The sequence below is a fragment of the Thunnus maccoyii genome, chromosome 12 (genome assembly GCF_910596095.1).
Source record: "Thunnus maccoyii chromosome 12, fThuMac1.1, whole genome shotgun sequence".
Classification (NCBI taxonomy): Eukaryota; Metazoa; Chordata; class Actinopteri; order Scombriformes; family Scombridae; genus Thunnus; species Thunnus maccoyii.
The window spans coordinates 23,520,518-23,534,281 of record NC_056544.1 but is presented as its reverse complement, the minus strand read 5'-3'; the positions used below and the strand labels follow the sequence as shown (position 1 = coordinate 23,534,281).

Genomic DNA, 13,764 nt, shown 5'->3' with positions numbered 1-13,764 from the left:
TTTTCTTTAAAAAAAAACTCAAATGAATGAAGTCTGTTTTATTTGTTACGACTTTATTAATGAACATGGCAACATTTCAGAAGTCAGAACAGTTAAATTCAAGAAACAAACCAATAGATTTAATATACACAGCACATGAAACCTTTTGTTTTTTTGTTTTACCTCTAAGGCATGCTCCTTATTTCTCACTTCTGTTTTGTCTTCTACACCCCCACGAACTCTGTATTGAAACACTTCGCTCAAAAGAAGAGCATCTCACATGTACAGAGTGAACAGCCTTTAAACATACAGTATGACTTTTAACTACAAAAGGTGATTATTTTTGTTGTTTTTTTAAAAAACTGATAAACCCCAAATTTACTGCCAACAAAAACAGTGCATGTCATTCAAAGTACATCAGTTCCTGTCCTCATCCAACTTTCTAAAGCACATTCCTATTTATTTAAAGGTTACTGAAGGCATTCAAAGCGGATCATCAAACAACCAGACAACTCTAAATACACTATGGCATGGTTATAAAGAAAAACAGTCAATCCGAGCTGAAAAACATGTAACTGACCAACACTTTGCAATCACAAAAAATGTCAAATTTCATTGCAATGCTTTTTTTTTGTTTGTTTGTTTGTTTGTTGTTTTTTTTTACCTTATCACTGGAGCTCTTGAACAGTCTACGTTCAGCAGTGGGATTGACTCAAAGGATTCCTCCTTTTGGGGACAAACTACGACAGGGCCTGATTCTACGACCTAAGCTTGCAGCATCGTCCAACACTGTGAGCGAGAAGTGAAGGCAGCAGCGTTTCAATAGCAGATTTGTACTGCGCTTAAAAAAGGGCAGATTCACACCACGACAGATAAATTAAAAAGAAAAAAAAATAATCATGTATTTCACTGTTTCTGACCTAATTAGTTGAGCACATTGCTAACTTCTGGCAACAGGTTTGCATGGCATGCAGTTTGGTATACCAGTGTCAAAGAGGGCAAAGTTCACTAGAGCATCGAAACACAGTCACTGTCAGACTTACCGGGGTGGCAAAAGATAAGGCTAGTATCAAATAATAAGCACATACGACATTTCCCGTGAGCCTACACAACTTTTTTAACTCAAGTAGGGTAAAGTCAAACTTCATGTAACAAGTCATACAGCTCATATCATGCAGTTCATTCATGAAAGCAGATCTAAAAAAAAATCAAATAAAGAGGGCTCAAATATTCTGGACATTTCTTACGACTAAGCATAAATGCATTGAGGCATGTTAACGACACAGGTAAGCATGTATATATATGTATATATATATATATTGGTCATGTCACTGGACAAAAACACTGGTTTCCTTAGGTTTCGCTTACCTGTGTTATTGCAGCAGAACCTAAGGTGCAAGGTCTGGGATGACGCTGCAAAGATCAGATATATATATTGCACTGTTTGCCATCAGTGAACAATGCAGTCAAAAAAAGATGTTTGTTGTTGTTTTTTTTGACCTTAAAAATCAACAGCCTTTAACAACAGTGCTCATTCAAGAAAATGTCAAAATCAATGCTGAGCTAAAATCAGAAGCACTTCCACTACTAGCATTCCAACATGCTCATATGGGGGACATTAGAGAGATAACAGCAGAAAAAAACCTACAGCATGCTACACTGGAGTTATGCAGTGAGATTTTGGTTGTTTTTTTTCTTGAGCAGTGTCATTTATCTTGTAATGAATGGCATTTTAAAAAGAACATGACAGTCTCAACTACACAATGGCACTTTTTTTCTTTTGCAGGTCAGATAACCAATAAAAAAACCACATGGACATCCTTTAAAAGAAAAAACACACACACACACACACACACACAGTTCCTACCAACAGTGTAACAGAGTGCTGACATTTTTAAACCCGAGCTTCAGAAATATCAAATCCGACTGGCACTGAAATGCTACCTACACAAATAAGACTACAGCAATCTACAAAGCAAACTGTATCAAGCATGAATTCAGTCTGTTATGCAGTCACATAAGGGGGAAATACGTCTCAGAAACATGTGGTACAAGAATCATCAAAGCCTAAAAAAGTACTATGCCTCTCCTCAGAACATTTGATACTTACCCAAAGACATGGGGGGGAAATAGCAATATATATATATTGGACAAAAAAAAATACTACATCTCTTGCAATTTATAAAAGCATCAAAAAAAAAAACGGCGTGTATCTCTCAAAGGTCAATCACAGTATTGTACTTACAGGATAGGAGGGCTGAACTCTTGGATGAAGACTGCTTAGCCACCCCCGACCCTACAAATCTATTGTCTTATATTGGATAAACACTAACAGAATGGGCACAGCAAAAAAAATAATAATTTTTTGCAATGTTTTTATATTAAAAAAACATTTTTTTAAAAAACAAAATTATACATGTGAGTTAGTTCACAATTGGAAATGGGCAAGACAAACGTTTCAATGCATTTTTGATACAAGTGGCAAATTTACCTGACTGTCCTGGAAAAAGAACAGCACAAAAAAAATATATATAGATATATATAACACTAAAAATATGCAACATTTCTTGCAACCACGTTTTCTGAGGAACATGTTAAGAAAAAATACTTGCTTACCGCTTTTCTAAACTTGCCTGTGGAGGAGGAAGTGTCTATCAAGGCAAAATACAGTGCATACTACCTCAACAATGTCAGCAAACCAGGCAAATTATTATTATTACTTTGTGTTTTTAAAAAAAAGAGTGCCACAGCAACGCAGTAAATGCATGACTTACGGAACAGAAATACCTGTCGACTTTCTTATGACAAACATCTGTCTACTGCTAGAGTCAAGAGCAATGTCAGGAAACAGGAAGTGTATAAAAAAAATGTCTATCAACAAGAGGACGTTTGTAGGTCTGAACCACTGAGGATCATTGCACGCATGTAAAGTATCTAAGAGCCTTATAGACAGTTGGAGAGAGACAGGACAGCACAACTTTTGAGTCGACCGTTTTGCACAATTAAACCCACACATGGCCTGTTTCTAACTTTCCCTCCCCCCCTCCCCCCAAACTTTTAACGGTAAAACAAAATTTTAAAAAGAAAAAAAGAACATACATAAATTCATCTCAACCCTTTTGGTTTTAAAACCACCCCAACTTACCAACACAGGAGGTTTCAGTTTGTTTTATTGCAAAAACACAACAGGCAATAGCATTTTTAAAACTGAGATGATTTACATGGTAATGTCTACAGTTTAATAAACATGAGTTCTAACCACATTTAATGTAGATACAGGGCTGGAATGACCATATGTATAATTACCTCACTAAAAACAAAGCATTTACAAGAAAAAATGAAACAAAAAACAAAAAAAACAAAAAAAAAAAAAGAAAAGAAAGAGGACGTGTTCGCCGGGAAATCTGCCATCTATGTGAAACACTTTCAAACCAAGGAAATTTAAGATCTTCATCAAGGCGTCTGCATCCAAACATTTAACAAAGGATTTTGTTTCGACAATGTAGCATTTACTTTATGTCCACTTCACATTACTGGCCCTGTGCAGAAGAAAATACATAGAAGATACATTGCATGTTAACAGCAGAAACAGTGGACTCAGCTTCCCAAAATAAAAAGCTAAAATCCTGTTTAGGAAGGAAACAGTTTTTGGTTATGTTTGTGAAGCTGCTGCAGCCACTGGAGCCCTGTAAACCTGCAGGAGGAAGCGGGTTAGGGCACGCAAAAAAAAAAAAAAAAAATTGAGTATTCAGTGGATAATGGAGGGCAGATTCTTATTGGGGGCGTACCTGAGAGGCTTGGGGTGCTGCACCCATCGTCTGAGGGTTGGCCGTGCCGTAGTAAGCAGCCTGTTGCCGGTAGTACTCGGCCCAGGCGGCGCTGTAGTCCGGCTGGCCTCCAGGCTGGGAGGCGGCCGCTGCCGCCGCCGCCGTGGCCTGAGGGGCCGCTTGACCTGGGGCGTCAAATGACAAAGAACAGGTTGGTAAAGAAAACGAATCCCAACGTTTGACGGATGCTTTGAGTCATCACAAAGCAACATTTTCATGTTTTTTTTCAGTGAATCCACATTCAACAGAGCAGAGAAACTGTTGTGCTGCTCTTTAAAAGGAAAAGTTCACAGATTTTGAATATCTGTCTTAAAACAACAGTCACGTGTCCATATGAACGTTGAAACAGGTTTTTCTTGCTGTGATCATTCTTCCTGTTCATACAGACCATAATATCCCTTCATGATGTGTTTACAATAGGGGACACTGTCTTTTTAGCCAAAATTCCCTCTTTGTGTCTCGACGGACAATGTTTTCCTGTTCAGCTGCAGTGGAAGGAATCTTAATGACAAGAGGAAGTTTGGCAGTAAAAAGACTGAAAGATATCTATTTGATTTGACCAATTTGAACAGTTGAAGCCTCATATTAGCTTCAAAGACTGTGGATTTTGTCCCACATCACTTACATTATAAAATGATCTTCTAAAGGCCAGTAAGAACAGGAGCAATGATTACAGCAAGAAAAATGTGTCACTGTTTATTCAGGCACCTGTGTGTTGTTTTAAGAGTGAATTAAAATGAATGAACCCGTCCTTTAAACGGGTTGAGAGCATGTTGAAACGTCGGGCCACACCCCGATCACTTATATAAAGCAGGAATTTTATTTTGGGTGCTGATAAAAAAAAAATTCTTCTGTCTCATCTCCAGTTAGGGTGTGGCCACAACTGCAACATGCTGGAGGGCTGGAGTCCACTGAGACCAGAGCAGCAGCTGTTGTCTGCTGCGTTGTCAGTTGAGTGACCTCACCCATTAAAAAAAAAACAAAATAAACAGGTTGAACCAGATTCTCCTGTCCCACAGTCAATAGTGTGACCAACCTGAATACCATAATGGGGCTGCAACTAACGATTCATTTCATTATCAATTAATCTCACAGTTATGTACAAAAACATGTACAAAAATTTTTTTGTAATTTTTAGAGCCCATTGTGATATCTTCAAATGTCTTGTTTTGTCTGATAAACAGTCAGAAACCCAAAGAAATTCAGGTTACTATCATGTATGATGCATAAAAAAATTCAAATCCTCACATTCAGAGAGCTGAAACCAGCTCATTTTCCTTAAAAAGTGAAACTATTCTTCAATTATCAAAGTAGTAATAATACTAATCCTTGCATCTCCAATTTTTTAGATACAAATATAAGGCTATGAAATACACAAAAAAAAGCAAAGGGACATAAAACTCGAGAGTTTAGGGCTGCAGCACTGACTATGTTAACTCCTACCCACTGATTTATTTATTATCCAACAGATTTTAAACTCTTTAAAGGCTGTGAATTAAATCTTTTTGCCAAACGGGCCTTATGAGCAACAGAACCTTTACATAAATCATAACATATAAAGTAATGATTACAGAGGCTTAACTGCCACTTATCTTATTTCTAACATGGAACAAATTCAGATAACAGGAGTTAAAATCTTTGTAACATCTACAACAGTGAGCGACACGTTTGTAAGAAGGGGAACGAACCCGCCACCGATCTCTCTGGGTGGCGGGACAGAAACCTTCCGTCTTTCTATCGGGCGGCTGTGAGAGCAACTGCTCTACTGCAGAGGGCTGCGAGAGGAGCACAGCCACCCTTAACCGCTGCTAGTTCCATGAACCAAGCGCTCATTTCACTAACAAGAGTACCCACCTTGTTTCTTATAATACTCCTCCCAGGCTTTCGTGTAGTCCTGAGGTTGCTGACTCTGTTGACCTATAAAAAGAAAAGGGAAACATGTGTCAATACATCCTGGTGTTAAAATGAAAAAAATCACATTTATACTTCACAAATTTCAACCTACATTTTTTTCTTTGTATGCACGATACAAAAACTGAACCACATTCAGTAGCAGTAACACATTCATGGCACGTGGCAATGCTCTGCCATCAGTGTGGATGAAGCCCTAAGATAGTCTAGAAAATAAACTACTCTAAGCTCATAAACAAAAAAAGGTGGTTCTGTGTCGACAGCTCAGTCCTGTAAATAGTCAAAAGTGTTGCAGTCTAAACAGCACAGGCGTCAAATGTCAAACCAAGTGGAGGCAAACACTGAAAAACGCTCCACAGCAGGCCAGCAATACTGAAAAATACCCAGACCTGAAAAAGAAGCCGATTCAATGCCCAGTGGCTGTTTAGACTGTCTTGTGTTAATATGTGTACACTGAAACTACGTTCATATACCCATTTTCTTGTAATATTCCTCCCAGGCCTTGGAGTAATCTGCCTGTCCACTCTGACCTGCAGCCTGTGGGTCACCTGTTAAAAAAAACGGTACTTGTAATTAGTAAGTCATTCTCAGCAGTTTGTCCTCCACCTGCCTGGGTCGGGCTGTCAGCCTAAGAATGGCGGAAGGAAAACTATCCTGTCCCTGGGTTAATATGAAAAAGTAGAGGGGGGAAGGGGGGGAGAAAAAAAAAAAAAAAAAGAAAAGAAAAAAAAAAAAGTGCTCTGCAAAAGCAAAGACAGCCAAACCAACTTGTCTCCTGTCAACCAAAACCCAGTAAGCCATGAGCACAGGATACTACTCAAGTAAAGCTAGTGGGCTACTCTGCTCTACTCTAGTCTTTAAACAGATTCTCTGCTTCTTCTAGACGAAGATCAGGCACTTTGCTTAGGAAACGGGCTGTTACCTTGGCCGTTGGTCTGAGTTGTGCCTGGAGCTCCGCTGGTCGGGGTCATGGGAGCCTGCGGCTGCTGGCTGTACTGAGCATAGTAGGCTGCCCAAGCCGCTGCGTTGGCATCGGCTGCTGCTTTATCTGAGACACAACAAACAAGTCTGGTTAGCGAAAATGTGGCTCAAATAAAAAACCAATAAACATGATGAAATAGCTCCGTTGTATAATCTCTTAATGGATCTGAACTGTTTACTCCGCACTGATAGAGCCCTGAAATTATACTCAAACTGTTTGCTTTTCTACAAATGTGTCGACTATTAGCGGGTACTCACTTGGATCAGGCTGTCCCTGCTGCCAGTGTGGGTAGCCGTTGCCCCATCCCTGAGGCTGGTAAGGCGCAGGAGGACCACTGATGAAAGAAAAATAACTTAAAAATCAACCGATATTCCTGTTATGACACAAAATATTAAAGATGATGTTTATTATGACCATGCCTTAAAACTACTACTATGTAGGTGTACTTACTGTGGTCCTGGAGGTCCCTGGTTGTATGGTCCTGGGTTGTATGGACCCATGGGAGCCCCGGGGGGTCCTGGTGGTCCCGGAGGACCGTGTGGGCCTGGACCTCCGTGTGGACCAGGGGGACCATGCGGACCGCCCATTGGAGTGACTGGACCCTGAATAAACAAACATAATCATGTTAAGACAAACATCACGAGAAACAAACTTCTCCATGTGGGTTTATTATCAGTTACTGTGTCTCACCCCGATTTTCTCCTCCACCAGTTGCCGGGCGTAGTCGATCTGCTGTGGGGAGCCTCTGACTGTGAACATTTTGATGTTGGGATCAGCGTTGGGTGGAGGATTCCTCTGTAGCTCGATCCTGGCCCCGGACTGCTGACTGATGCCCTTGATTGTCTCACCACCTGAAGAGTTCAGACACAAACATTAAACACCAACAGACATCACATTTACCTCTAAAGACACCAGACTGACGACTGAAGAGTCTGAACACTTAAACAGAAAACCAAGTGAACTTTTTTGAGATCCTGGAACATCAAAGCATTTTACTAAAATTAAATTCTGATTATAGTCAGACTGCCGCTGCCACTTGCCTTTTCCGATGATGAGGCCAGTCTTCATGGTTGGAACGGTGAAGGTGAACTCCTGCAGGCCACCAGGGGGGCCCATGTTCCAGTTGCCCTGCCCACGACCACGACCTCTTCCACCGCCGTGTCCCGGAGGCCCTCCAGCCTGGACGCTCCTCAGCAGGTCGGATATGATTTCCGCCGCGTGCTGAGCCTGGTCGGGAGGACCCATGATCTGTGCTATCCTGTCAGGTGTGCTGCCATCATCTGGAGGGAGAAAACCGGCTGATTAGATACTATTGTGACATTATGACTTGAGTGTCAATTTCTAAACAAACGTACCATTTTCTACTATTTCAAGTCGTAGTAAATGTTACTCCAAAGTATTTGTATGTGTTCAGGTCTCAGATTATTTAGGGTTAGGGTTATACATCAGCTTCTCAGCGTGGTGCATGAGTTTTCATCATAGACCGTACATACTTTTTAACTGCATCTAAATTAGATCGGCCATGCTTGTTTCTCAGATTCTTGCATTACTACTCAGTCTAAAATCACTCACCTGGTTTAAACTGGATCCTGACGCCTGTGTCGTTCTGTATTTTCTTGATCATCTCTCCGTTTCTGCCGATAACGATTCCTACTGCAAACCGGGGGACGGGAACCTAAAGGATGATTAAACAAATTGAAGTCACTGCTTGAAACATTTGCCTCCTGACTAATGAACGAAACACGTGACAAAATACTTACATCTAAGCTATCTCCTCCTCCGCCTCCGACCCTGGAACCGTACTCTCCCCTCTGCTCCCTGAAGCCCTGGTCTCTGATCAGCTCCATCACCATCTCTTTGGCTTGCTGGAGAAAAGAGGACAGATCTCATTACAGCACTACTCGACTGAATCCACAGAGACAAATCAATATCGATACTACTTGTAGTTCCATTTCATTTGAACACAATGACCCACCTGAACTTTAAATGGCTCTCCTGAAATGCGGAGTGGTTTGTCTGCTCCAGTGTTTTGGGGTCCGTCTTGGATCATGACCATCTTCACTCCGGCTCTTTCCTGCACATTCAGGGAATAAAACACAAACGGTAAACGGCACGCACCGAATGTCCTCTGTTTTCAAGTCGGTACAACTGATCTGTTGGCTTTTAAGTTCAGGTTTTTAAATACTGGCTGAACACTCACCTGAAGGCTTTTGATGGTTTCACCTCCCTTCCCAATGACAAGACCGGCTTTAGAGGCAGGGACCATAATCTCCTGAACAGTCATGCCTGGGCCGTCGTTGTGGTGGAAAGCTGGGGCTGGTCGTCCCTTCTCAACAATCTCTGTTAGTAGCCTCTTTGCAGCCCTGATGGAAGAAAAGTTCCATTTATAGCACAGCAGGAGGCGACTTTTTGTTGCAAGTGGAAGAATTCCCAAATTCCTGGTACATAAGTGGCAAGTCACTGATTTTCCTCTGCCTCTTCTCACCAGTGTAACTCAGTGAAATGTCTGATTGTTTTGCACATGCTTGTAAAACTAACATTTGCACTGAACGGGGGTTTTAGATGTGAAGAAACAACTTACTGGATGGATTCTGGTGGTCCTGTTAATGTCACCGACCTCTCTGGCATTCCTCCGCTGTCTACAACACAGTAAAAAAGGAGCAATTAATACAAATTCTACAACAATAACCAACACCTACATGAAGTAGTATCACTGACATCCACAATATCAGCAACAAATATAAACCTACCAGGGGCGATCTGTATTTTACACCCAGATTCCTGCTGCAGACGTGATATTTGTTCACCCCCTCTTCCAATAACTAGGAAGGAGAAAAAAAAGTTGTTACTTCCAAATACTCTTATATAATATTCTTATATGTAATATACTTAAATATTATATTATGACAACTTACTGAATCCAACCATTCCATCAGGAACCTTGAATTCCTCTGATGCTGACCTGAGAAAATAAAATAACAAAATCTCCATGAGTTTTTAAAATACGGGGCCAAGTGCTGAAGGTAATCATGTTTGAATTAAACTGAAGTATCTCACCTTGGAGGACCACCCATTCCTCCCATTGCTGAAAAGGCTGGAGAAAAAAAAATGGCGGCAGGTTAGGGGAAAAAGAATAACATCAAGACGGTTAAGACTCGGATCTGCACCAAATTTCCAAACCAACTAATTTAAGGTGAATCACTGTACTGAATCACAAAGAATGACATCCACACATTTACCTACAGCTACATCATCAGGTCACTTACCATCATTTGTGGCCACTTTCTTTGTCTCTGGTTGATCTGTGACAACATGACATAAGCAGTATGAGTATCTGTCATTATACCTACTATCACATTACTAACAGGTTTCTTCACATTTCAGTTCAGAAATCTGAAAATGACAACATGGACATTTTATTGGCAAAGGGACATCGGTGTTAAATAATATTCAAGTACACATGCACAGCTGGAATACACCCTTCGTTGCCAGTTTATTAAGTACATAAAGCTAGAACCAACGTGTCTAATGCAACAGTCCTGCAATAAACCTGAACTGCTGCAGGGCTTTCCGGAGGAGTGTTGATTCAACTTTATGCCCATTTTGGAGGCCGTAGCTTGAGATACTTTTTTGTATTTCGCAATATCAAGGTGTGTCTAATCTTTTGTGCACTACGTTTATATCCACGAGGGCAAATTAACATTATAACCACGTCTCAGCATAGTGCAAAAACAATTTAAAAAATCTCTCTCATAAACATTTTTAATTAAAAAAAGGTAAGATCTGTTGCAGGGCTGTTGAATATTACAGTGTTTCTTTTCACTAGGGGTACCTATTAGACTGGCAGCTGAATGTACATTGATATGTGTTGAAACAGAATGTGGGATTTCATTTTCATTTCAATGACAATACAATAAACGTACAAGGAGTTATAGTAAGGTGAAACTGAAACAAACACTGACTCAACCTGCTGAGTTAGTATGACGACTCCTAAAAGCCCCATTACACACCATGATTATGTTCATTCACAAAATATGATTATATTTTCATTATCAGGCACTGATTTGAGACAATTATGAAGACAGTGAACATATCATCCAACTCTAAACACATGCCATAACCTAAAACTGCAAACATTAGTAACATAAAAATGAATGACTGATGTTAGTAGTAATTTACAGATTGTTAAGGCATACCGGTGACAATGCACCTTATAAAAACACATTCATGTAAATTTAATTTAGCTATGTTAAAGGATACATTCACAATTTTTCAAGTGTGTCTTAAAACAACAGTCAGGTGCCCATATGAACACAGAAAGAGGTTTTCCTCGCTGTAATCATTCCTTCAGTTCATACTGGTTATTAAAAGATCCCATTTAAATGTGCTTTCAATGTAAGTGATGGGCGGCAAAATCCACAGTGTGTCCACACAGCCGCTTTGTTCAAAAATGCATTTAAAACATTATCTGAGGCTTATATAAGGCTTCAGAAGTCTGAGTTAGTCATATCAAGTGGATATCTGCCACATTTACAGTCTTTTTAGCATCAAATTCCCTCTTTGTGTTTCCAGTGTTTCCCTGTTGAGCTGCGGTGGAAGTATAGTAACAAAAAGAGGGACTTTGGCACTAAAAAGACTGCAACGTTGAAAGATATCTACTTGATTTGACTCATTTCGACGACTTAAGCTCCATATTAGATTTCTTTTAGGCACCTTACTGTTGTTTTAGGACAGACTTGAAAAGATGTGAACCTGTCCTTTAAAAAAACAGTTCTATTTAGTAAAATACAATTTAGTAGCTGCTAAAACATACAGGCAAGCATAACTAACAAGTAGGGGTGTAACAGTACGTGTATTCCTCCTGCACCATTCAGCACATGATGTTCGGTTCGGTACGTGACCTTCCTCAGTTCGGTATGCTCCGTGACCCAAACAATTACTTTTCAAAATAGTTTAATAATCCACCTATTGCAACACACGGAACAATAGGCACTTTCGGACCAGAGGAACTCTTTCATAGTCCTAAGAGCTGTTGGAGGAACTACCCCCTTTTTATTGTGTCCGCACTGCAGGAACTGAGAACGATATTAGTTCTCAGAACACCGATTTGAGGGACTTTTTTAGCTCCTACTTCAGGGTAGGTACTCTACCAGCACCAGAGGAACCTTGAGTGACGCAAGTGTACACGTGAGCCAATGCACCACCAGCAACTGCCATAATTAAAAACCAGTGTAAAACCACCACATAGTCTAAATTCCATTTCCTTTCCAGATACGTTATCATGAAACCCACTACACAGAACAAACACACAGCTCCGATCATGGCACTCCGATCATGGCGTCCTGCATCTTCTTGTTGTATCTTGTGCAAGAGTGACTTTGCTATACAACTGTTGGCCAACCTATGTCACATCAGTGTTCCTATTGGCGGTGAGAATGCAAACAGAAAAAAGCCCTTAAAAAAGGTATATAGTTCCTCTCAGGGAGTCCCCAGAACAAGTTCCATCCGGAACATTTTGACAGCGCACCTCTTGGCTGTAGCATGCTCATTGATGTATGCTAGACGGCTTAGCCAAGGTAGTCTGGATACCCTGTAGCGTCTCTGCCGTCAGAATGACAAATAAGAGACCCATAACACTGACCGAGTCCAACAATATTATTAAGATATGCGCCATTATCTCCATAGCAAAACAAAACCATGTCTCCTCGTCCCCCTCCCCTCTCTGTGATGGTCAGATTTTCTCTCTGCCTTTGAGTGAAGCCATTCAGGACAACAATAAAAACATTTGATTTCTGACATGGTCAAACAGCGTGTCCGAAAATCAGTTCTGAGAGAAAAATGTAGTTAAAAGTTTGAAAGTAAAAGTAGTGGTTTGATCCCTCTGACTGATATATTATTGTATATGACATTATTAGATTTTTAATACTGAAGCATCAACGTGTAAGGAGCATGTTACTGTAGTAGCTGCTGGAGGTGGAGCTAGTTTTAACTACTTTATATGCAGTTACACCATAAATCAGCCTAAAACAGCTGTCAGCCAGTGTCCTGACTCCTTACAACAAAGAGAAATGTTTTACTTTTCCACAAAACCGAGGTACATACCGAACCGTGAATCTTGTGTACCGTTACACCCCTACTAACAAGACTTGCATTGAATCGATTTGAGCCACTGACCGATATTCAGGTTAGGCATGGGAAAATACCCACCAGCGTCCTCCAGGGGCCTTTTCTGGCCTCCGTAGCCAAATTCATTAGTTGGAGGTGCCGCAACGCCATCACCACCGATCTTCGCTGCGATCTGAAACACACAATTGTAGAAAAAAACAGCATTTTAAAGATTATTTCTTCCATAGCTCGTGTTTGATCTGCTTGGAGAAACACATTGGCTGCGGCCTAACGTCTCTCCGGAAGTCTTGAACCAACAAAGGAAAGCTTCAACTTCCACTTTCACATCGTGGTTATTACGATTCAACTACACAATTATTACATTCATAACGACTGTGCGTGATTTATTAATCACTACAAGTTTTTTCGGTTAAGATTGCATGTTTTCACGTCTGTTTTTAGAGTTTCAGTGTGGCGTAACGTTGGTCATCCTTAGCTTAGCTTAGCTTGCCGTGATGCCGCGGTTAACGGCAGAGAGCTGAAACCGACTGTTTACTAACCTGATTTTCGAAAAAAAATAACACACTGGCGATAATTATTTTATGATCTATCTTTAGATGATCTAGCGGTGGTCTTACCTGTCGTGCTCGCTGAAGAGCGTCTTTAAAAGCGTCGTTCATGCCGCCACCGGCGTTAGAGGACGGCGGAGCCACGCTGCTGTAGTCAGCCATATCTGCTGCTGTTCTCCTTCTCCGCGCGACAAGATGGCGGGTTTCATACACGGGAAGAGGACTGGGACTCTCGCGGGTAAATTATTTGTCTCGCGATAACAGGATTTCTCTTTTTTTTCCCCTTATCTTTCCTTCCTTATCTTTCTTTTTTGGGGTCAAATCTGACATCGAGCATTAGTTAATCAGTTTTGTCACATTGAAGTAATTTTTTTGGTTAAAATTTGAGTAA

The 13,764-nt window shown here is 40.6% G+C and overlaps 1 protein-coding gene across 7 annotated transcripts; it reads right to left on the bottom strand.

The window, feature by feature from the left end:
* Positions 1–32: 32 nt before the first annotated feature.
* On the bottom strand, positions 33–13,578 carry fubp1 (far upstream element (FUSE) binding protein 1). Of its 7 annotated transcripts, none has more exons than XM_042428756.1 (21): positions 13,443–13,578; positions 12,874–12,997; positions 9,966–10,001; positions 9,757–9,793; positions 9,615–9,661; positions 9,450–9,521; positions 9,281–9,338; positions 8,900–9,062; positions 8,675–8,773; positions 8,460–8,564; positions 8,272–8,374; positions 7,740–7,979; positions 7,390–7,550; positions 7,150–7,301; positions 6,957–7,033; positions 6,640–6,765; positions 6,191–6,265; positions 5,661–5,723; positions 3,768–3,940; positions 1,348–1,392; positions 33–768 (listed from the first exon to the last, which is right to left on the bottom strand). In XM_042428756.1, exons 1-21 carry the CDS (start codon positions 13,533–13,535, stop codon positions 745–747), a joined length of 2,073 nt encoding a protein of 690 aa, XP_042284690.1. In that variant the 5' UTR covers positions 13,536–13,578; the 3' UTR covers positions 33–744. The 7 variants fall into 7 exon arrangements, with proteins under 7 accessions (XP_042284690.1, XP_042284691.1, XP_042284692.1 ...); XM_042428757.1 differs by having other exon boundaries at positions 3,768–3,931; XM_042428758.1 differs by having other exon boundaries at positions 12,907–12,997.
* Positions 13,579–13,764: the final 186 nt, after the last annotated feature.

Bases quoted from the DNA above. Each gene is read 5' to 3' on its own strand.
- fubp1 (XM_042428756.1), bottom strand. From the start codon at position 13,535: ATGGCTGACTACAGCAGCGTGGCTCCGCCGTCCTCTAACGCCGGTGGC. The intron at 6,266-6,639 runs GTAACAGCCCGT...TTTTTTTAACAG, and splicing joins AACTCAGACCAACGGCCAAG to GTGACCCACAGGCTGCAGGT. The intron at 3,941-5,660 runs GTGGGTACTCTT...CTTTGTCATTTG, and splicing joins GGAGTATTATAAGAAACAAG to ACGCCCCAGGTCAAGCGGCC.